The 23,060-nt window shown below is 40.7% G+C and overlaps 1 protein-coding gene and 1 long non-coding RNA gene across 5 annotated transcripts; one reads left to right on the top strand and one right to left on the bottom strand.

Annotated features, from left to right (window-relative positions):
• Window positions 1–185: 185 nt before the first annotated feature.
• LOC137469133 (uncharacterized) lies at window positions 186–22,602 on the bottom strand. Of its 4 annotated transcripts, none has more exons than XR_010996400.1 (5): window positions 21,386–22,602; window positions 5,313–6,300; window positions 3,358–3,436; window positions 2,550–2,702; window positions 186–2,096 (listed from the first exon to the last, which is right to left on the bottom strand). It is a non-coding gene; the product is annotated as an uncharacterized lncRNA (long non-coding RNA). The 4 variants fall into 4 exon arrangements; XR_010996388.1 differs by having other exon boundaries at window positions 5,313–6,265; window positions 21,386–22,601; XR_010996367.1 differs by lacking the exon at window positions 5,313–6,300 and having other exon boundaries at window positions 21,386–22,583.
• On the top strand, window positions 14,038–21,544 carry STMND1 (stathmin domain containing 1). The gene is given in 6 exon segments (XM_068203716.1): window positions 14,038–15,733; window positions 15,735–15,788; window positions 19,639–19,761; window positions 20,275–20,329; window positions 20,332–20,438; window positions 20,441–21,544. Coding segments are annotated over 6 exon segments (537 nt in total). The 5' UTR covers window positions 14,038–15,622; the 3' UTR covers window positions 20,528–21,544.
• Window positions 22,603–23,060: the final 458 nt, after the last annotated feature.

The following is a 23,060-nucleotide window of genomic DNA, read 5'->3' as shown; positions in this document are numbered from 1 at the left end:
GCTACTGTCACCACAGATACTTTGCCTGCCATCTAATTTTCTGGAAACAAACAAAAGTTAACTTTGCCTTCCTCTGGGTGAAGAATGGGGTGTGAGGCACACACACACATTAAATACCTTGTTTAAAATCTGATCCTTTGCCACAAGAACATTTTTAATGGTGTTTTGTGTCAGACACCACCACCATAGACTGCTTCCTCTGTACCCTGGGAAACATTTGCCCCCAGTTTTCAGGCAACCAGCCTGTCCCTCAGCTATCGGTCTGCTCCAAAGCTTCAAGATAGTGATAGAAAGAGGAAAAAACCCAACAAAAACCAACACCTCTAACTCTCTCACGCTGATTTTAGTACACATTATGCTAGCTGGTAGACTAGGCTTTTGTACCAGAGGAGATTACCCAGGATCTGCAGTAGCACAGACAAGGATGTGCATGTGTTCTGCTGCCTATAAATAGGCTCTCCACTTAACAAAAACACAACCCAAACAGCCAGCTGTTAACAACTAGACCACAGAGTCTAGGCAGCAATTGCTGCTTGCTGAATAAATCTGTGCAACCTACTCATGCTTCAATTGGCAAATGATGTACAGATTAATGTTTGATGAGAGGTGATAATATTAACATGATCTCTGAAGAAGCAGGAGTGAAATATGCTAAGCATGAAAACAAGCTTTGAACTGCTGCTCAGCAGGGCTGCAAGTGGGGCTTTCCAGAAGCAAGCATTTTTAACTCACAGCTTGCCACTGGCAGGTTTGGCAAGAACAGTGGGGACTGTCAAAGAGAGGAAGGCCATCCCCACCCCTAGGGGATCATCTTTGGCTTGAGGCTTGCCTCTCTCACAGGTTTCTTTGGTGATCAGTTGCCCAGGTCTGTACTAGAGATTCAGCAATACCCTGGAATAGCTACAGGAGTATTCCAAGAATGAATGTACTGAAGACAGGACAAGCCCAACTCTTCTCCTAGCCCTAGATTGCAGGGCAGACAGGAATGCAGACAAAAGTTTGCATTATGCTAAGCTCAGCTGAGTCTGACAGTTTTACAGGAACGAACCCTCAAAGCTATACTGCGGGTACTCTGCAAGAAAAGTAGAGTTTGATTGGGTCGTGGGAGAGACAGTGCTTCCAGAAAACACTTTCTCCTTGGTGCAGACTACTTGCTAGCCATCCAGAACCTTAGTGCCATTCCAAGTCTAATGTGTTGATCTGACTAAGGCAGGACAGAGATTCACAAGGCCAACCCGGTCTGATTTCCTAATTAAAAAAAAAAAAACAGTCAAAGAAAACACCCTACCACCAAAAACCAAACAAACCAACAACTTCAAAACCAACTCCATTCCTTCAGTAAAACGTCTAAAGCCTGTCTTAAGGCTGATTTTGATGATAATTTGGTCCAAAAGGCTGAGCAAGATGACCCCCACAACTGGGCTGGGGCCCCCTTATACAGAACACAGTCCTTCTGCAAAGGCTGTGCCATGACAAACTGGTAGTTGACACACACAGGCTTCGTTTCAGTTCTGTGGCTGAGCTGGAGTTGAAGCTGTTGATTCATCTGGCTTGTATCACCTATGCCAAAAGGTCTGCACTCCTGGCAGGCAAGCCTACTTTTAAGTGTTTGAACAGCCACACAACAGAGGTCCCCTCATCACATGAAACAGCTTGGACACCAGAATATCCATGTAAATAAAATACAGCATAACTGTACCAATGTCTTGCTCTTCCTTTTTTTTTTTTTTTCTTTTTTTTTTTTAATTAGTGTGAGTAACAAGAAGGAAAATCTTTACAGCTCAGTTATTTAAGCCCTGAGATATTTTCCATTAAGTATGCCACTATGGATTCCAGATGCAGGCCAGGCTTAGACTGCAACAACTTCACAGACTTCAGAAGCAAGACTCCGCTTTAGGTAAGCAAAGCACAATTATGCTGAGCATTTGACGACATCAACTATTACAGAAACAATCCAGAAAAATTCATATACATCCAGAATGACCCAACAAAAAACTTAAAAATCCCTTAAACAGGCACTGCTGAATTTAGTCATGGTAAATCCAAATTGCACCCTCTTCTTTCTCCACCTTGCTTTCAGCCAGAGGTTACTGCTTCTGTAATAGGAGTGGAAAAATACTGCTCTTTTATGTAGTCTTCACAGGCAGCTTATGACAAGAATATAAGAGGCTGTATGCAAGAATATAAGGCTATAAAAGATTACAGCAAACCCTGCCAGTTCTTACCTGTCAGAGTTCTTAGAGAAAACTACTAAGGCCACACTTTTAAATTTATTTTAGCACTATTATTTTACAGGCTGTCATAAAGTTTATGAAGGACAGAGTGCTTAGTCTTTCACCACCTAGCATGGACACACGCTGACTAAGGGCAAACTGTGTTGTAAAGGTTTGCATAAAACTACAAACTGCCTTAAAAGCTTGAAATTCTTTTAAGAGGAAGCTAAATAAAAGTCAATATATCTTAGAAGAAAAGCATGGGGATAGGGGAGGTGATTGATGGTGGAAGGCCAGAGGGCACTTTTTACTTCTTTTTGGCTGTGAGGCTCTCACCTGGGAACTGGTTTTGGCATCTAAAGATATTTTTTCCAGAGTGCACATCAGCTAACAGTCAGTTCTATAACAGGCCGAGTGTGAAACACCTTGAGAAGCTGACATTGTATCAACAAGCCATATGTTCTCCTTTAATGGCCACAATGGGAGTCCCTTTTAAACAACAGGATAAATTATCATGGATATTGAAAGGCTGAACAATTACTTAATTTACTCTGAAGAGAAACATTACTAGTACCATTATGTTGGTCATATGTTAAACTACGTACAGCACTGAAGATCTATGGTGACAGATAATACTAACCAAATCACAGTCCCAAATGGTCTGAAATCCATTTGCAATATTCCTCTGCAAGAATGCAAGTTTCAGAGCTCAAAACATGATTGACTTTATTGATATTTTTCATCTTTTTTAAGTGAATACAACTGAAAATTCTTTTTCACAAATGCACAACAAAATATAATTTCTACTCCCACTATGCATTGTTATAAATGCACCAGTACAAATTGCTAAAACGTTCCCAGCAAGGCTTTTATAAAATTCATAAAGGCTGGTTCTTCACAGGTCTTCAAACTGCATTGAAATCATTAATTTTCAAATGTTTTTCTGTGTATATTTCAGTTTTGAAAAAAAACCCACAGGTAAACAGAGTAAGCTGCAATTATGCTTTGCTTTTACAATAACGCTAGCACTTCTAATCAGGAAAATGCAGATATTGGATGCTCTTGCCAAGTTTTAACAGTTTTACATTTTACTTATCTATTCTCTGATAACTACTGAAATAACGTTCTTTAGTAACTCACTCACCAAATTCCACATGCTATCACCCTCAACAAGAGCATTTCCTTGGGCACACTAACTTCTTTTTTGCAATAATGAAGCTAGTCTGGAGAGAAAAAATACACAAATGCACACTAGGAAAAGGCATAAAAATTCCAACAAACATCAGCCATGCAATTTTTTTTAAAAAAATGAGCAATTGAAATACAGGGCGCAAGATTTCTACTGTGTGTTTGCATTTCGCTTTTTCCATTTACTGCGGAAACACTGTTCTGTTGCACTCACATAGCTCTTCACCCATTACACTTGCAAAACCCAAAGCCATTTGTAGAGGGAAATCAGCAGAGCAGCTGTCAACAGAAGAGTAAATGTGATGGTCCTGGTGTCAGCACCCAAGCAAAATACTGACTTTGGAACTCCAGCAACCTGACAAGACTGTGTAATGTCACTGCAACCTTTTGTTGTAAGGTTTCACATTAGGATTTAATCTCCAATTGATCACACATGTCAGAAAAGCGTGGGATTGTTGTTAGTGCTTAGGAATGCAGCACACATCTCGAGCACAGAGAGAGGGCAGTACCCCGTCAGAATCTGTTAAATCTTCTTGAAAGGGGTTTGAGCAGGAGTAAAGATGCAAGTCTTTTACTGTCTCTACACAGGGGACATTTTCCATTCTGACTACCAGCTACTACATCTCAGGGCCCACTCTTCTGGGCACCTGACAGAAACAGCCCAGGCTTTGCATTGTAATGTTTATTCCTAAAGCTGGAATTTCTAGCATTTGCAGTTACAGGGCATAGCTTTATGAGCTCTTCTCCAATGAAACAAATTTTTTTTGTTTAGTTTTAGACTGCTCCCCAGCACAACCTTGCTGACTTCTTTCAAAAAAGCATGAAGCTGTGTCTGTGCTCCTCTGGTGGTACTAGTTTGTCATCAGTCCTCACTTAATAAATTAGCAAAGTCATCCATGAAGCGAGCTGAGGAAGCAGCATCATCCTATGCTCTCTTGTGCAATGCTGCAGTGCACTACTAAAAATAGCTGCTGCCTTTCACTCCAGAGATGGAAGCTTCCTAAGAACAAGGCATTTCTGTACTCGGGGTACACGCACAATATGCAGCACACTGATATATCACCACTTGTCCATATGTAAAGTGAATAGATTTGCAATATTTCCCCAAACAGAAAATTGTCCCAGCCACACAGCAAGAATGTTTCTAGTAAACACTCTTCGGCCTCCGCCCCACAGGCTTGAGCAGTTGCATTTTAACTCATGTTTTTTTAATTTTATTTCCACAACTGCCAAAGCAGTTCCATGTTTCTGCTAATCTTTTTTGAAATAGAAGAAAGTTAAAAATGTTTCAGGAGAAATTTTGGAACATCTTCAGATTTTTTTTAAAAAAAAACATATTTTGTTTAAGTAGAAGCAAACAACAAGTTTTTGATCTCATCTCTCACATACAAATCTGGACCATTCCACTTTTAGATGGAAAAACGGAATCAATCTTTGTCTATCCTCTGGGCAAGGATAGGCAAAGCATTAAAGCTACTCACTCAGAAGAGGGCAGAAGCTGGAGGGATGTTCTCTGAGCAAAGGGAAAGGATGCGCTGAATCAAGGGAGAGAAGTAGTGATCACAAAGGGTTCAAATATGGATACAGGACTATGAACCAGTTACAGATAAAAGAGCCTGGGAGTCTGAAGGAATTTGCTATTGAGCAGAGGAACAAAGCTGTAGCACAGCTTCCTTAGAAGCTCTGACAATTTTGCATCAAACACCTGCAAAAATGGTATTTGACCACTGTGCCAAAAGGACATCTCTGATGTGTGGCTCCCAGGAAGGACAGACTGCATTTGGCAAAGCAGTAAGCCATGCTCTGTCCCATGCTTCTGCCAGACACAGGAGATGAGTGCTGGCTCCACCTCACTGCACAGCCAGTCTCCCAGCAGCACAGAAATGCCACCAGGAACTAGTAGCTCCTTACCTCACCATTTCTGCCTGCCAAGAAAGCATGAGAGCCCAGTGCTTTGCCTGCTCAAATTCAGGAAAAAAGGTGTTTGAAGAGCTTTGCTCAGCACAGCTAGCATTCTGTGAACAGTGGCAGAGCTCTAATTAACTGCACAGACTTCATCTCAGCAAAATGTTTTAAAAGACATTTTAAAAGTACATGAATACTTCCAGTTAATCCATAAGGCAAAGAGCTGAATCACAGACTCTGACAAGGCAGTCCCTGGAAAGCAGATAGATATGTCATACACTCCATTTCTCATTCCAGGAGCATCTCAAGTCCAATGTGTAGCAAGCAGCTCTATATGTATATAAGCTGAAAGGAGAATGCCAGTTTCCAGCACCCATGAGGAATGTTCAAATCTGGAGTCTAATTAACTTCACAAATCTCCTTTACCCTGAGTGTAGGAAAGTTACAAAGGAAGATTGACTTGACTGCATGCCAGACATGTAGATTCCAAACAATGGCATTTCCCCTGAGCTCTTCCATGAAGCCCAAACTGCAGTCAGGACAAGCAAGGACACCAGCTCACCCAGGCTTCAGGGCTGTCCACCAACTTGGGTCACTTCAGAGCCAGGTGGTGCTCTTTTGGGACAGCACTTCTCCAGGAGCAGAGCTGTCCTGTCCCACAAAAGGAGCTCTAGCATCACTTCACAACAGAGCAAGGCTGATGCCTAGAACATTCCTAGTCCATTCCAGCAACTACAAGTGCTTGAGATCACAGGCCAATTTCATTCCCTTCAGAGTAACTTGCCCCTAACTACAGTCTTATCCTAGTGATGAGCAGAATCTCAAGGTGAAGCTATCTATACATCCACACTTCTTTCTCCATTAGCACAGCATCTCATGTAGCTTGTACCCAGGATTGGAGAAATATTGCCAAGAGATCCTCTTGTTACATATCCTTCCGACTACACACGTGGGCACATCTGCAGGTTGGGCAGAAAAGCGATTGAGAGCAACCCTGCAGAGAAAGGCTTGGAGGTAATGGTTGATGAAAAACTCGCATGAGCGCAGTGTGTGCTCCCAGCCCAGAAACCCAATGGAATCCTGGGCTGCATCCAAAGCAGCATGGCCAGCAGGGTGAGGGAGGGGATTCTGCCCCTCTGCTCTGGTGAGGACCCTACCAAGAGTGCTGCATCCAGCTCTGGGATCCCCAAAATAAGAAGGACATGGAACTGTTGGAGCAAGTCCACAAAGTTGATAAGAGGACTGCCCTATGAAGACTGAGAACATTGGGGGTGTTCAGCCTGGGAACAGAAGGTTGTGTGGATACCTCAAAGAAACCTTCCAGTGTTTGAAGTGGATCTACAGGGAAGCCAAGGAGGGACTCTTTATCAGGAACTGTGATAGGACAAGGACTAATGGGTACAAATTGAAAGAGGAGGAATTTAGATTAGAGATTAGGAGGAAATTCTTTACTGTGAGGATGGCAAGACCCTGGAACAAATTACCCAGATAAACTGTGGATGCCCCAACCCTGACAGTGTTTGAGGCCAGGTTAGATAAGGCCTTGGGCAACCTGGTCTAGTCCCTGTCCATGGCAGGGGTATTTGGACTAAATGATCTTTAAGGACCCCTCCAAACCTTAACATTCTGTGACTCTAAGAGCATTCCCTATTCTGACAGGGCTTTGGTTTGCCCCTGTGTAGGGGTTGCACTTCCAGGTTTCGGTATTCCATAGGAAAGTGTATTTCAGCTTAGTTCAACATCTTTCCTATATGTCAGCCTTTTCTTAAACTATTCCATGTTCATGAGAAACTTGCAACTCCAAAGAGAACACTTTAAGCACCCCGACTCCTAGTAGCAGTTCAAGCAGGGTTTCAGTGCTATTCACTTGAATAGCATTCAGTCAGTCAGGGAAGCTGAAACAATAACATATGTGAAACAGCTTGAATCTTAAGGATATGATCCATACAGAATTAGTTAACAGAATTTTTTTTCTTTAAACCCACACACTCACCATAACATTTATTTAGTAAATCTGAATAAGAACTGAATTCAAGAGAACACAATCTGCATGTGAACATTCTGTGAAGAGAAAGAATGAATTCCATGAATCAATAATTTGGTTCAATTGTCTTGGTTCTGTTTACTATTTATGCTATGTTTGATGAGTCTTAAGTTATTAATGTTGGACATCCTCTGTTTTAAATCTCTGTATAAGGCTCTGAGTGAACATGGCCTGTGTTTACTTTGACTTCAAAGATAATTCAGCATCTGCAAAATAGTTTTCCAGACTGAGATGGACTTTATTAGCTCTGCTGCCATAAGTTCAGAAATAAAAATATCTCTGCATCATGCCAATATGAGGCAAGAGGCCCTTCATTCAGTATCTTTTATTTTGAAAACAATACTTTTTATATTATGCTGATATAATACATAGTATTGTAGTTAACATTAGCATAATAATTACATATGTGTTATTACCATTACAATGTTGTTGTGTTCATTTTTATTATTGACAGAGTTGCCTGAAATATCTACTGTTTACAACATTTGTTCTAGCTAAAGAGATTTGGTAGCATTTGCTAATCAACTGCAACCACTTCCCACCCATAAAACTGATGCAAATAAGGGAAGAAAACAGCTAGAGGGTTCCAAAGACATAAACACTTTTACTTATAACTCTGTAAAGAGAAATCCCTCTCTCTCTCCATATGGCTTTCTCTTGGCTCTTAAATCATCTTTTCATTGGCTTCCAGCTGGCTGTCTCACTATCATGACCAACTTGTTATGCCAAAGTCAGGCTCAGAAAGATGAGAGCTGCAGAGTGGCATGACTGGATGCAGCAGTTTTTACTAGGGGCAAGTCTAGCATAAAGGGTGCATAGCAGGGTCACTTCACTTGCCTCAGCCAAGCAGGCACTGCTGTGTTCCCAAAACACAGCAGCAGGTCTATGTTCACACTTTTTAGTAGCAGGAGTGAAGAGCAACTACTACAATTGAAGCTACAGGGAAATTCTGCAGGCAGAAGTGTAATTACCTGAGTGGGAATTCTGGCAGAAAACCCAGACCTCTTTCTCTCCTTAAATAGAAACAAATACTGTGCAGTCACCATGGAGAGATTACGTACAGCATTTGGATCACATACAGCACTGAAATACAGCACACACACACAAGAGAGCAAGCCATGGAGCTGGTTTAGCAAAGCACAACCAAGCCGGGTCTCCACTGACTACAGCCACCATTTTAGCCATCATCCCAGTCTTACAAATATTAAGCTATCTGTTAAAATTCACACTCTGCATTAAAGGTCAGCTCTGCAAGCTGTTTAGTCCACCTGGGAGTACCTAGAGCCTGACATGACATGAATGAGACAGAGATGGAAGCACTCACAAAATGATCTACTGCCACCCAGGTAAGATTTTAAATTAAGAATAGAAGAAAACCGCAGGGAAAGAAACATCATGTAGTGCCTGTGTGTGAAGGCTTATTTGGATTTAGCTAAGCAGCCAGTCGCTGAAGTGCAGCAGTTCTTGTACAATCTATAGAGGCTTTGACTTTAGTTGCAAAAATTCTTAGTTTTGGTCCATGTCCAGCACCTTTGATTTCCAGTCATCCTATGCCTCCAAGTCTACCCTCTCATCTCTCTCTCTAACCTTCCTTCTGCTCATTCCACAAGCCAGCTCATTTTTTGCCTACTGCCCCCAACAGCCTCCAGATTCAATCCCAGCTTCAGCCTCCCTCTCCAGGGCAGGAATTTTCCCCCTCTACTCCATCACCCACGTCCCCAGGCTTCCTCCTTGAGGCTGTGATAGCACCTCAGGGGGAGTCACCAGAGCACAGGGAAAATGAGCACCTTTTTTTTTCTTCAAGCACAGTATGGGCTGCAGTTTTGCAGTCTTTTTGGCTTCAAACTCCCCTCCAAATGACTACTCATGCTCACCAGTAGTCAGGGCACTTCCTCTTTAGCCACCTGACTATTCAGTCCTGTTTTCAAAGAGAAATATGGCTACTGAGAGTCCCTGAAAAATCCACCATCACTTTCTATTGTTCAAAGTCAGCAGGACTGTTACCAGACTAAGAATCTCAGAAATTTGTCTCTCCCTTTCAAATCAGCCAACCTTTGCTTTGTTAATAACTGCAGTCAGCTTCCAAACTTCAGAAGAATGTTTTTTATCTGCATACATGTCAGGGTGGTGATACTAAATGGGAAATTGTTCGCTTAGCAGGACTGGCAAAGCCTTGCTGTGTATCAGAAATGCCATTCCGTGGAGAGTACTTTTCTCCGCTCTCTGCAGCAGCTCACTAATTTAGGTGCATAAATCAGAGACAGCTGATAAGGTCAGGGATACCAAGATGTCCTGCCTCCCATTTAGTTTTCCCAAGCATTCTGCAAGCCATCAAACAGCTTCAGATTTGGAAGTTTTAAAAACAACTCTGCTCATTTTAAAATAATCATACATTTCAATTTCCTCCACATACCACTAGCAATTATAGAAACAGCTTTCTGATTTTTGTAGTGATTATTCCCCAGCATGCACATCCCCATGACTGGCTTTTGTTTTCATTCTCACAAGACAAAGCATGGAGAGACCTGCACTTTTTTCCCCCCTGCCCACCATTACTGGCCTTCTGACAGCTTCTCTTTCTCTCCAGTTTTCATGTTGACCTTCACATAGGCTCCATTCCATGGGTTTTCTTAAAAGGAAATATCTTAATTTGTATTTATGAAAATCTGCTATTTTTTTCATATAGCACACATCTTGCTGCCTTGACTGTACTGAAACTTGCTTATTTTTTAAGGCTACATATTAACGAAAAGCTGCTAAAATGAGAGAAAGGATTTTCTTTCGTCAGTCAGCATCAGCATGAGAGCAGTCTGCTCTTGAAAGCCTCTAGCTCCAATTGTTCAGAAACATACTGTTCACCATGTCAGTTGAATCATGTGCATCAGATATTAAAAGTTCAGGCTCTAAGTGCACAAATCCTGTTCAGATCTAAGAAAGTTCTTTGCCATAAATATTAATGAGGACCAATTTCATGCCACTTGTTACATCCCATGTACACTTACTTCTTTAAACTATCACTTGTCTTGTCTTTTATGTGCCAATAATCAATTTGTAAAGCATAAATCATAAAGCTTACCTAGGTTTTGATTATGCTACAGCCTATGATTTTGCATTTAATCAATTTTCTTACTTTGATAAGTGACATTATTTCCATTTTATCATCTTATCTGTGTTTGAAGGAACAAATAAAAGTCATCTCTTTAAAATTTCATCTATTATTTACTTAAAACCAAGTTTTAGAACTGCACCATCATAGTAAGCATTTAACCAGAAAGGCAAACAAGAAGCTCAACTTGTACATCCTATTCTGCCCTACATCAAGCATCAATCACATTTCAGCATTACCACATGCAATCTGCAAACATCTGCTAAAGAGAGAAAACAGAACAGCAGCAACAACAAAGTACCCACACACCAAAAGGTTACTTGACTTGCATTCTGTGTGAATTCAGACTGAGAACAAGAGTCAAGTCCCTGTTGATCAGGGATGAGAAAAGAACAAGATGTCTTGGAAGACAGCTGTTTCTCAAGAGACAGCAGGTGCACATTTGAGGGCACCTTGCAACGCCAGGATGCCGGCACAGGTAGGTACAGCCACACATGTGCTCCGAGCTCGGTAGAGGCACTGGCTAGAGAGAACATGGAAGCCCCGCAGGAACTTTAAGGCAGTGCTTTGCACAGTCAGGCAGGACACACTGGGGCAGGGAAGATCACTTCAGGCTCCCTGCCATGCAAATGAGGTTGTTCAGCTTCCCAAGCAGAGCATCTGAGAGTTTGGACTGGAGACAAGAGGAATGCAAAAGGCTGCCTGCAGCCAGCCAGCCAGAGCGATCACTTAGGCTGGAGTCACACTGTCTCAGCAGTGAGGTTCATTTGATTCTGAAAGTCCACTGGACTTACTATTTAAAAGAGACATTAGTCATATAAACATCTCTGTTTCTCATAAATACACAGAAAATATGACAAGTTTTAAAGAAATGTTGCCACTACAAGTCAGAGTAAGGTCATAAAGTGACATTTATTTGTTACCAGGGTCCCAGGAAGTTAAAAAAAAAATCCTCATTGTTATTAACAGCTACTTGAGCTTTTGCTCCCCTTCAAAGGGTTTTGAATCCTTAGTTCATACAAAGAGTCTGTTTCATGTAAGTATTTGGGGGAAAGAAATTCTCTTTATTCTAACTATAACTAGCTTATGATATCAGCACAAGTGACCCAAGACATGATCTTCAACTGACAGCACTGACTTAACATTTATCTGCTGTCTTTTATAACAACCTCTGGAAAGCATAAATTATGGCTGCTTTTTTCTTTTTTTAAATCTCCTACAGACATCTACTTCTAAGGATGTGAACAGACTCAAACAGTAATCAAGAAATTGTACAATGATCTCAAAGGATGCTTAAAACATTTTCCCTAGCCTGTCCCTGTCTCCCAATGACATTTTTTCCCATTTAGAAGCTTGCCTTACTGCCTGAAATTCCAGATTTATAACTGATCTTCTTCCATAGCTAATGGAAGTATACTTAATTAATTAAAGTATACTTAACAAATTCAACCAGACATTGAAATATGTGTATTTTACATGACAGTATCTTATTCATCCATCAGCTTGAGTTCCCACAGGAGGTTCACTAACACCCTGAATGCCCCATAGAGGCTTGGTACTCCAAGACCAGCATCCCAGCTCCACAGATGAAACATACTCTCATCTTCTGAGAGGACTGTCTGGACAAGGACAATGATGTCTGTATGCCAGGACGTAAGTAGAAAGCTTTCTGTGGAGTTATTTATTGTAGTAACAGGCCCTGGCAACAGTTAGACTCCATGGTGATAACAAATAACCAGGCTCTCAAGGAAGAGAATTGGGCATTCCTACTCCCTGGATTTGCAGCAAGGAGCAGATGGTCACAATTTCACCGTGGGCTACAATATTTCTATCTAGGCTGCCGCGGCAGAGCTGCATTCTGAGGGGCTACAGAACAACCAGAGAGTGAAGAGCCAGGTGGTGACCTCTTCCCCACCGACTCTGTCAGACGTACGTATGTTAGATGTCTTAGCACATGAGTGTACCAGGAGGACATGGGCACACAGAAACATGGTTTTGATGATGTTAGGGGCAGCTCTGGCTTTGCCTGATGTTAAGGGAGCTCTTAAGGAGAAGGGCTATCACTCACTCAGTTTAACACAATCCTCCTGCTACAGGGGAAGCAGATTCACCATTTGGCCACATGCATGATCTGATTTCACAGCACCTGAAAAGTTGATTTTCACAGTTTGTCCCACTTGCCTCGTTAAAGATACAATTATAGACACTTATCTCCCACACCAGTGATGAATTACAACACTGCAGCAAGGTGGATTTTGCCTCAAAAAGTTATTTTGAAGCAGGGGGCTTGTATATATGTAAATATTATGTATGCAAGATATATATGTGAAGCCACTTTGCGAAGCTTACAAAGTTCAGTTGGCTTAAGCCCAAACATACAGAGAAGAGACAAATTACATCTAGGCTCTAATCCTCCATTATTAGGAGGTTCAAAACTATTGCTTAGAAGGTGCACAGGCTAACACCTTAGCAAGTGCTAATTTAAAACTCAGTTTTAAATTTCTAACCAATGTTCTGCACACAGAAGGCACTTAAAGTACTGAAAAAATACTCCAACAGAGTTAAATGGATTATAGCCACATTTAAGCTTAAAGTTATGCTTTGTTTTGAAAATGGAAAATGAAAAACAAATTTTGAAATTGTCCAAGAGACCTTCACTCACGATCCACCTGTGACAGAACATGGATAAGGTATCAGGAATGACTCTGTCTTCCACTGTACTCTGAACCTCACAGTTTTATAGGACTACTCTAGATAGCTCCTTACATGTTTAGAAGCCCAAGGAGCTTTTCTCATTTGTTTCTTCATCTTGCTGTAGAGTAGAAATGACAGCACTGATGGAACACAGACAGACCCTCACAGGTTGGGACAGTTTGACTAAAAGGGACTTCAAAGGATGGAGCCAAACTTGAAGATGAGACAAGTGAGGAAATCTTCCCCAAGGAGCCACCATGAAGATTTACTTCTTTTCAGATAACCCAAGCACAGGTTAACAATAACTGAAGTTCGTAGCAGCTTCACAAACACAGACCTAGGAGGAAATAATCTTGAAGGTCTATTGCTACAGCCAACTTCCACACTAGGAGTCATTCATGCTGTGGCACCACACAGACTGAGCTCTTAGCACTGGTTTAAAACCATGCCATAGTAACAGAGTAGCTGATGATTATGTTCTTCAGCATGACTCAACCCTCCCCACCAGAAGAGAAAGCAGGGCTGATACTTTTCTTGGCAGATGACTGGAACAGACTAAGAGAACAAACTCAGCCTTGTCCCCAGGAGTAGCTCCCTCTTACAGTACATTGGGAAGGGAGGTTGCCTACAGGAGGGATCTCAGTCTGGTGTTACAATGAGCCAGTTTTTACCACAGCCAATACAATGCCCTGACAGGCAGCAGGTAGAGACAGTGAGTAAATACCCTGTTATTTCTTCACATTTGCAACCAGAGGTTGCAAGGTCAGTTACAATAAAAAAAAAAAAAAAAAAAACAAAAAAAAAAAAACCAACCAACCAAAAAAAAAAAAAAACCAAAAACCACAAAAATAACAACACAAAACTCCAAAAATCATCATGACAACAATCAAATGCTTGCAAGGAATTTTTTCTTTTTCTTTCAAATGCAATTGAGCACTCAAACCCAAAGTTTTCTATAATCTTAGGATACCATTGCAGTAAGAATTGCTAATGGAAAAGCAGCACCATTTTTTGGTTTATTTGAGCCCCCTAATTTCAAAGTTTAACTGTTGTAGTTTTCAAGTGCTGCGAACATCTTACATTTCACAAACACGCTATATGGAGTATCTACAGTGGTTGTTTACTCTTTATAATAAACAAAAGTTGTAATAAAGTATTTCAAACAGAAAACAAAAATAGTAATTAGTGGTATTTGCTAATCATTAAAAAAGACTTAACTCCCAATACCACAGAAGGACGTGATAAAAGGATTTCATTTCATATTGAACAAAATTATTTGCTTGCTCTGGTTTCATTTAATTTTAACCTCCCTTTCCTCCCACTTTCTAAAGGATAACTTCACAGGAAATTTCTAAACAGAAAGTTTTGAGATCATGCTTCAATCTTTTTTTTCAACACCAAAAAAAGACATACCATACCAAGATACTTCAACTACATTTTTCTCCTGAATGGATTAGTAAAACCAATACAAATTCACATCACTTGTCAGCATTGCCCACTCATCCTGCTTTTATTTTTTGTCAGGATGCATTCTGCTGTATACTGGCTTCTGACATTTGCATGTTCTGACTGACAGCTGAACCCCAGTGCTTTTCAGGTAACTGGTTCGGTTATTTTAGGAGCAGTACAGAGTCAGCTATGGGGTGGCAGATGTTCTGTATTTTTGTTTTACAACTGAAATATAAAACAACATTGTCATACTCGCTCTGCTTATGAAGACTGGCAGATGTAAAATATCTGCAATTTTGATTTGGTCCAAGCATTTTTTCATACAAGAGCTCTCCCTTCTGCCAACAGAGATTGGGCAGATGGTAGAACTGTCAGCTGAGGGCTTCAAAACACGATGTGTCTTGGCCTTAAAGTTGCTCCTTGTTTATTCATGTCTAATATGCGGAAACTAAATAGACACTCAGAAGAGTTATCAAATAACTTGGTTTTTAGTCCTAATGCTGTCTATAAATATATAATTGTTGAAATGCTTACGATCAGACTCAAACGTAGCAATGTTGTTACAACAAAATCACATACCACAAAAACGCAGCAAAGTTTGGGTTTATTTAACAGACAAACATAGTGATCTTTACAACATGGCTCATTAGTAGGCTTGTACTACACCATCCTCGCCTGGCTTTCTCCAACCAGATCAGAAAACCCTTAGGAATTCAAACTATCAAGAGCTTCTATGGACCCTCTTTGGGAACATGCAGAAAAATTGGCTTCACAGGTTTTCAGCATAAGCGTCCATGCTTTCCAGAACGTACCCCTCTGGGTGTGACTGGACTAGGCACCTGCATCATTCTTCAAGCCACTAAAACATTTACTGTAAACTTTAAGCAGTGAAGAGAGGCTCCAGCTGGCCTTCTCCACTGGACAGTTTCAGTCTATGCAACCTCTTAAACAAAAACTCTGGCACTGGAAATACATCATGAAGCTTTGCTTGAAAGCCAAGTGCTCTACAAGATTTGAGTTTTAATGTTTACATCTTTTGAAGACACACCGCTCACCAATGAGTTCATCAGTAAATCATCATCCTTAGAGGAAGCAGAGAGGCAAAAATCATCATTCTTAAGGAGCTGAGGATGTCATAACCAAGAGTCAAAGTACCACTGCCAGAACTGTAGAAGCATATGAGAACAAGGTAAGTGTCACATGAGACAGGACTCCTGCTACAGGTCTGACTCTGCTGTCAGAGATGCAGCAGAGATGCAGCTTTTGCACACTAAAAGCATCATCACACATTCATCCTCTACGGCTTTTAGAAGCAAGTTGTTTACTGCATTGTAGGAGTGTTAATACAACCAAAGTTGGCAATAGTTTCCAGTTGTTTACAGTTTCTGGGCTTGTTTCAAAGGTGGACAAAGGAAATAACAGTACTAATAACTTGCTCTTTGAAAAACTCACTGGAAGTGCATGCCAGTAAGGGATGATACAAGTTTCTTTCTCAGGCCCATGAAACTAGAAGAAATGCTGCTATCAGGACTTAAATTGACACTTAAATTAAGACATCAGAAATCTCAAATAGCAACACTTCTGAGAAATCTACAACTCATATTTGATCTCAACCTAAGAAACCATTACAAAATTGATTTTTAAAAAAAATTATGGAACTGATATTTGACTAAGAAGCTAGTGTCCATTTTCTTTGCATTCTGAATGATAATCTGTGGTTTATTTTGGCTTCTGAACTCAAGTTTTTTATTTTGTTGTCAAGCATTGTGTTGAGGATCAGATGCCTCTCCTAGATAGGTTTTTGAGTACAGATGTCAGGAAAGAGAAGGCCTGCAGGACATCTGTAAGCAGTTTAACACCTTTATGGATATGCATTGTTCAAAGCATGATCCCACCACCGCTTAAACACAGCAGCAATTCAAACTTAAACCCAGGATGATTCTGAGTAGCTTTATAATTTGAGGGAAGCCATTCACACATCTCTACCCTCAGCCACTTGCATTATTGAAAAGAAAAATCAAACAGAAACTTTCATATTCTGTGATTCTGCAATAAGAAGGACTAAACAAGCAAGGGCTGCATTACAGTCTGGCCACCAGTGCTGCCTAATGCATCTCCTATTACCAGCACTTTGGAAAATGGGGATAGAGGGTCTCCAAGTAGAGCTTCTCTATAGCCTTTACTTACTTCAGACAGATTTTTGAGTATCCAAGAGGGCTGGACCCTCTGTGGCTAAATTTAGGTAACATACTGCAGGCAGGTTTTTGTATTTTTCCCCTTCATAACAGAGGCAAGTGTCTGCTCTTTTTCTCCTATTGTATTAAAAAGCTGCCTGGTATTAAATTACACAGACTCTTTTATTGACAGAAATTCAGTCTTTGCTATTTCTCCTCAGAGAATTTCTTTTCTCCCAACAGGAAGAAAGTGCTTTTTTCAGTCTTAAAATGAGTACAGCTTTAAAAACGAACTTCATATTTTTTGCTAACAAAGCCAACTTTTCCAAGCAATACTTTATATTTGAGCTGGGCCCACTGCTGGGTAGCCTACAAGTGAAAACATAAATCTGTCACTAGCTGTTAACTATTAGCTCTCCCTTAGCAGCAATAGAAAATAGCCTGTGCTACCTTCCATGAGAATAACATACTCCATTAAAGCTCAAATCCAGCAGATTTCCTATGAATAGACAGATTAAATGCATCAAACACACACACAGTAGAAAAGGTGTAGTACCTAGACATATAGCAAATTACAACATGCCACTGTGAATTTTGCTCGTTAACACACAGGTAAATTCATATCCATAGCTTTGAAGCTGACCAGGAATAATCATGAATTTATGCCAAGTTTCATTCTAGCACTACCTTCAATGAAGAAATGAACCCATGGCCCTCATAACACTGTAAAAGATGAGTACAACCAGGTTTGACATTATTTTTACAGTAATATTGGGGAGAGAACCTTGCTAGAGCTTTCCCTTCCTGTGCATAGTTCTGCTTCACATAAGTATCTCCATCCCTTAAGCCTTGGCAGCATTACCCATCTTCTCCAGATTTCCTGCCACAGCCAACACTCTGAAACAGCCACATTAGCTTTGGTCTTCTGACAATCCCTTACTTTATCCTGAACAAAGGAACTCAAAGCAGTAAAGGTTAGGGTGCCTTGTTACACTTTTTTCTAAGCATTACTGCTCTAAAGGAGAAGCAGCTTTGAGAGCAACATTTTATGGATCTAGCATAACAAAGCCGAGCCATACATAATATGTATGGAGGACAAATCAACCGCTACAATTTTCACAGTGATTCTTATTAAAAATGCTAGCAGAAACAGAGCTTTCACTTAAAGCACAAGTATCTAGTCTTCTTTCCATTATTACATTTTAGCACCTGCTGGAAGTTGGGGGCAAGGGGAACCTCTTTAACCCTTTATTGCTTCAAAGAGATTGCATATCATGAGATATCTCAAATTGGAAGAGATCCATAAAAATCATTAAGTCAAACTTCTTGCTTTTTGTGGGACTACCAAAAACTGGACCACATTAGTGTGGTGTGCCATTCAGATGCTTCTTGAACCCTGAGTGTCCTAGTGCCATGACCACTTCCCTGGGGTGCCTGGTCCAATGCCTGACCAGCCCCTCAACAAGGAATCTTTTTCTAATTCCTAAAGTATCGTAGTGATGTCAAATGTGAAAGTGTTTAATTCTCACCTCTGAGAAGTTTAATGTAACTCTTAATAGTCACCCCTTCTCCCAGGAAGTGGCAGGAGTTGAATTACAGGCAGAACAGGATGCTGCAGTGCTCTAACAGCTGTAGGATGTCATCTAACAAGTACCTTTCTTCCAAGACTCCTTTTAAAGGCACTCCTACATGTGCAAGCTTTTGGAGGGTAAGCAAAAGCAGCAAAAGCTGTCATTTCAAATGGAATGGTCTGTGGGAATTTTATCTTCTTATCATGAGTTATCATTTACAAGGAATGTGCTCAGGTTATTTTAGTGTTTCTTTTGCTCTTAGCTTTCAGTGTGGGTTCATTGAAGCTACGAGGACTCTTGAGCTCCAAAACTGTTTAGCTCAAAGACAAGTTCTTTTCTTAGCTTGTATAGACACAGAACAATCTGGAAAGCAATTGTCTTGGGTAAGGAATAACATGGTCAGTATGCAACACCTTTGTGCTTTCACTGGAATGGTCTTTCTTATTAAATAGAAGAGTTTCTGGTTTGTTTTTTTTTTTACCACTTTTTATTCATTTTTATGATGATTGAACATTGCTTTGTTCAGACTTTTTGTGTCATCTGCATTCAGAATGTCTCCTTTGTATATCAGTTTTCTTCCTACTGATTCATGCTCTACCTTCATCTCACTTCATGAGTCATCTTCTATACTATTTGCAGCACTTAACACTTCTGGCAGTGAGGCCTGGCTTCTAGAGTTATTTATGGCAATAAAAGGCTGAGGAGCAGATAACTCAGGAAACTTGTAACAGGATAGTGATTACCTCAACCCTAGGTCCTCAGTGTGGGTTTAACACTGCTAAACCTCACATAGAAAATGGCAGAATTCAGCCTCCTGGCTAATCACATAATCACCACATCTTTCAGGACTAAGTGCTGCCCTCAGCAGCAGGGCTGTAGGATTGGGCTGCTCATTTGTATGCAGTAGAGACCAGTGTTATGATTACTAAGCTTTAACAAAACCATTCTTAAATCTCTTCAGCAGTAATAAAGTAACTTCTCTAAATCCTCAGGACCTCATTACCAAATCCCCACGTCTGCTGGGTGTACAGCAACATTGCAAGCTCCACAGACACATCACTCACCAGCAAAGGGGAATTCTCACTGCAGACAACACTCCCTCATGAGTGAGCACTGAGGTTATTAGCACATCATTACTTCTAGGCTTTCACTGCTATTGGAGTCCATCACCTCCATGCATGAAAAAAAAAAAAAAACCAAAAAACCAAAACAAACAACAAAGCAGAAGGCAAGCAGCAAACTGTCACCCCAACAACAAAATACACCCTGCTGAAAGCTTTTAATGTCTCTATAGAGAGATGCCCTGGGAAAGACACCCAAGAAACCCCCAGCTAGGCTGGAAAAAAAAATTGGAAATGAGAAAGTGAGCGATTTTACAGTGAAGGACATGAAGCCTTCTACTGAAGCAAAGAAACAAGTCATCTAATTCTGCTGTGCATTTTTCCAATGTTTGCTTTATCACCTGAAACCCTCTACTTTTTTATAAATCAAGTTAATGCAGATAGTTTATGTACAACCTACTACCAACATATGATTAACTGCAGTACAGTGGGTCTTATATTCATCTCAGAGATGTTGCAGTTCTAGGGTTTTTTTGCTGAAAGCCTGGAAGATTACTCTAAAAATATTAACAAGAGAGGAAAGTTCTGGAGCATCTTTTTTTTTTTTGTTCCTATAGCAAAAGATTCACAGTCCATGGACAACAGAACAAATTCAATAAATTCAGTGATAACTGGAGTAATCTTCTGATCACATTTGGGGTAGAAAGACAAAGAACTGCTGCATGTTTTTGACAAATACCTACTTCCATCCCTCGTTACAGAGCATTGCACATTTTGTTGTTTTGTTCTAGGTTAGGGAAGAGGAACTGAACAAAATGCCACAACACATCACATCATTTTCCCCCCCAGAAACTGCTCACTGAACCACAAAAAAAAACCAGACTGAAAAGGACTGCCTAGGTTTTGAAAGTCAGGGAGGTACAGACACCCTCAGCCCTCACCTTTAGATGCTGAGCCAGGGCTGCTGCTGAAGAAAATAACTGCAGTAGACAGAACAAACAATTATACTGAGGAGGACACTGTCACTGAGTCTTGGTAACTTACAGCTGCATCAATGAAGCAATCTGGGTCTGTCTTGCAAATATAAAGAACTCCTCTGTTCTCTGCAAATGTCTTTTTTGAGGGCATAAATAAATGTTTTATCACAGGGCACAGCTGAGTTTTGCTGCTGCCTATCTCACCTGGGAAAAGGTATCTAATCTGTGTGTAACAACACACTAATTAGAAGAAACAAGTGAGAAGAACCAGGAAGAGGCAAATTAGTAACGAGCCAGTCACTAAATTCAAGCACATACACATTATCATGATTTTATCAAATTTAACTTACTATCATTATATTATTAAATTTATCCAGCTTCTTTAATGGCTCCATGAAAAGATTCCCTTTTCCTAGGGAAAGGCTGGAAACATTGTATACACACAAGAAGACATAAAAGCAGGAGCACACAGGGAAAAAGTTGTGACCAGCGGGGATTTGGGGCAGTAGAAAAAGATGGTGGGACCCTAAGAATTTTAACTTACTGTGCAGAGAGACTGGCAGAGAGGTGAGACCTTCAGACAATAAGGTGACAACAGGCCTCAAGAACATCTATTTGACAAGCATTGAGCATATGAGGGAAAGACAGAACAAGTACCAAAATTATAATGCAGAAAACAACTAATGGGCTGAGATATACAGAGCACAGGTGAGTTGCAAGGAGATGACTCTTTCTGTTGCAGAGTTGTGTGTCTGGTCAGTCTCTTGACTTTGCAATCCTCTATGCCCTACCTCGAATGGACATAAAACATTTACTATAGTCAGCTCTTACAAAACCCAAGTAAAGCAATTATGCCATTTGTAGTCTCCCTGCTATCAGCCCTGCCACCATCTCCTGGTCCATGCCCACTTTCAATTGGGCCACTGGCTCTGCCCACCTCCCTGCTTCAGCAATCTCACACCATGCTCACCTCTGCTCCTAACCTGGCTTTTTACTTTCTTACCTTCAGCTACAGGTGACACATTCTTCCTTTCCACTTTCCCAGCCAAGGAAATCCAGCTGCAGCACAGGACCACTCTTCTCTCAAATCACAGGCCAAGCACTGCAGAACAGATTAAAAGATAGCCTCGATTTTTGCAGCTTTGTGGCAGTTTTCCTATCACTCTTAGGAATAAAAAAAGCTTTCTTGCTTTTTCCTCTCTTGACAGACTTGTACTAAATCACTAAGGGGAGGAGCAAGAGATCATCTCGTTTCCTAAGCAGCTGGGATCCCACCTGAGAAGCTGAGAAAGGCAGCCCATTAGATAGAGCCTACTCTTTCAGCCCACCTCCAGGTCTGGTCCAGTTGGCATGTTTTGCAAAAAAATTGTATTAGCAGAAAAGAAGAAAAACTGAAAATCACCCTGTGTTGCCTGGGAAGAACAATGGAGAAACAGGAAAGTGAGAAAAAAACCTTTAGAAAATAGAGAAACTTTACTCAGCTGGTTCAAAATTTTCCAACAACCTGACAAATAGGAAAAGTAAGAGACCTGAGGATACATTCTCACTACACAGTTAACCCAAGCTGTGCCTTGAATTTTGTTTCTTAGGTACATTTAGCTAAGGCTACCTGGCCAGGTGTGGAATAAAAACTGTTGTATGCATATACACACATCCATACAGACTGATCCACTGAGTTAGAGTAATTTGCCTGTGCTGGCAATGAAGTTATTCAAGTGCTAATAGTCTCCCAGTGCCTTGTCATGGTTTCAGAAGGGCAAATGATCACCTGTTTGCAGCCAATGCCATTTCTTCCATTATTTCCTGGGCAAGAATTTATTTTACCTCTCTGCAGCACAAAGCCCCATAAACCCCTGACGATACAGAGAGGAAAGCACAGCACCAGGAAAGGTGCCTTTTTGTAGCAGGACTACTCATGTGGTTCTGCCTGGCTCATCTGTGTGTCACACGTGATTGTTAATCTCTCAAATCAACTATGCAGCAAAGATACCTTGGAGAAAGCAATGAGAAGTGTAGGACTAATAGCAGGCTACCTCAGATAAACTTCCTAGAATCAAAGACTTGAGATGAAGCTGAGGCACAGTGTAGTTCAACTGCTGGGCTGAGAAGTCATGCTGTCTAGCTTGTCAGCTTTACTTGGGGAGGGCACAAATCTGTTTCAGAAGTAAAACACTCAATTTTTCATCCTGTGCACATCCAAGGACTTAAGCCTAGAGCAGGTAACTTTTCCATGTGCATCTTTTAGGGCAGGGTGCGTGTTAAAGGTAAGTAGCCTGGTACATGCTTTGTGAAAGGGTTGTTGTGTTGTCTGCCTGACCCCATTAGATCAGGGGAGTAACATTCTGAGTCTTTCTAGGATTCTTTTTGGAAGAGGCTGAACACTGTGTGGAAGGCAAATTCAGAAAAAAAAAACCCCACGGATTTCTCCTTTTACAATCTTCACAAGTTTAATTTTTGCCTTTATTAGGAGGATCTGCCGAAACCCACAATTTCATGCTTTTTAACACAATAAGCTTCTGAGTCTCTTCCTGCAATAGAAGATACAAACTCTTGGCTGGGCACACAGTTTAAATATTTTCTGGATTTAGAAATAATTTTAAAATAAAGACCAAATGTCTCTGTTGAGTAAACTAATTTCTGTGTTATTAATAAGAGAAGCAGTTAAAGCCTGCCTTATT

This window comes from Anomalospiza imberbis, chromosome 1, assembly GCF_031753505.1.
Source record: "Anomalospiza imberbis isolate Cuckoo-Finch-1a 21T00152 chromosome 1, ASM3175350v1, whole genome shotgun sequence".
Lineage (NCBI taxonomy): Eukaryota > Metazoa > Chordata > Aves > Passeriformes > Viduidae > Anomalospiza > Anomalospiza imberbis.
Note: the sequence above shows the minus strand (reverse complement) of the source record. Positions and strands in the feature narration are given on the sequence as shown.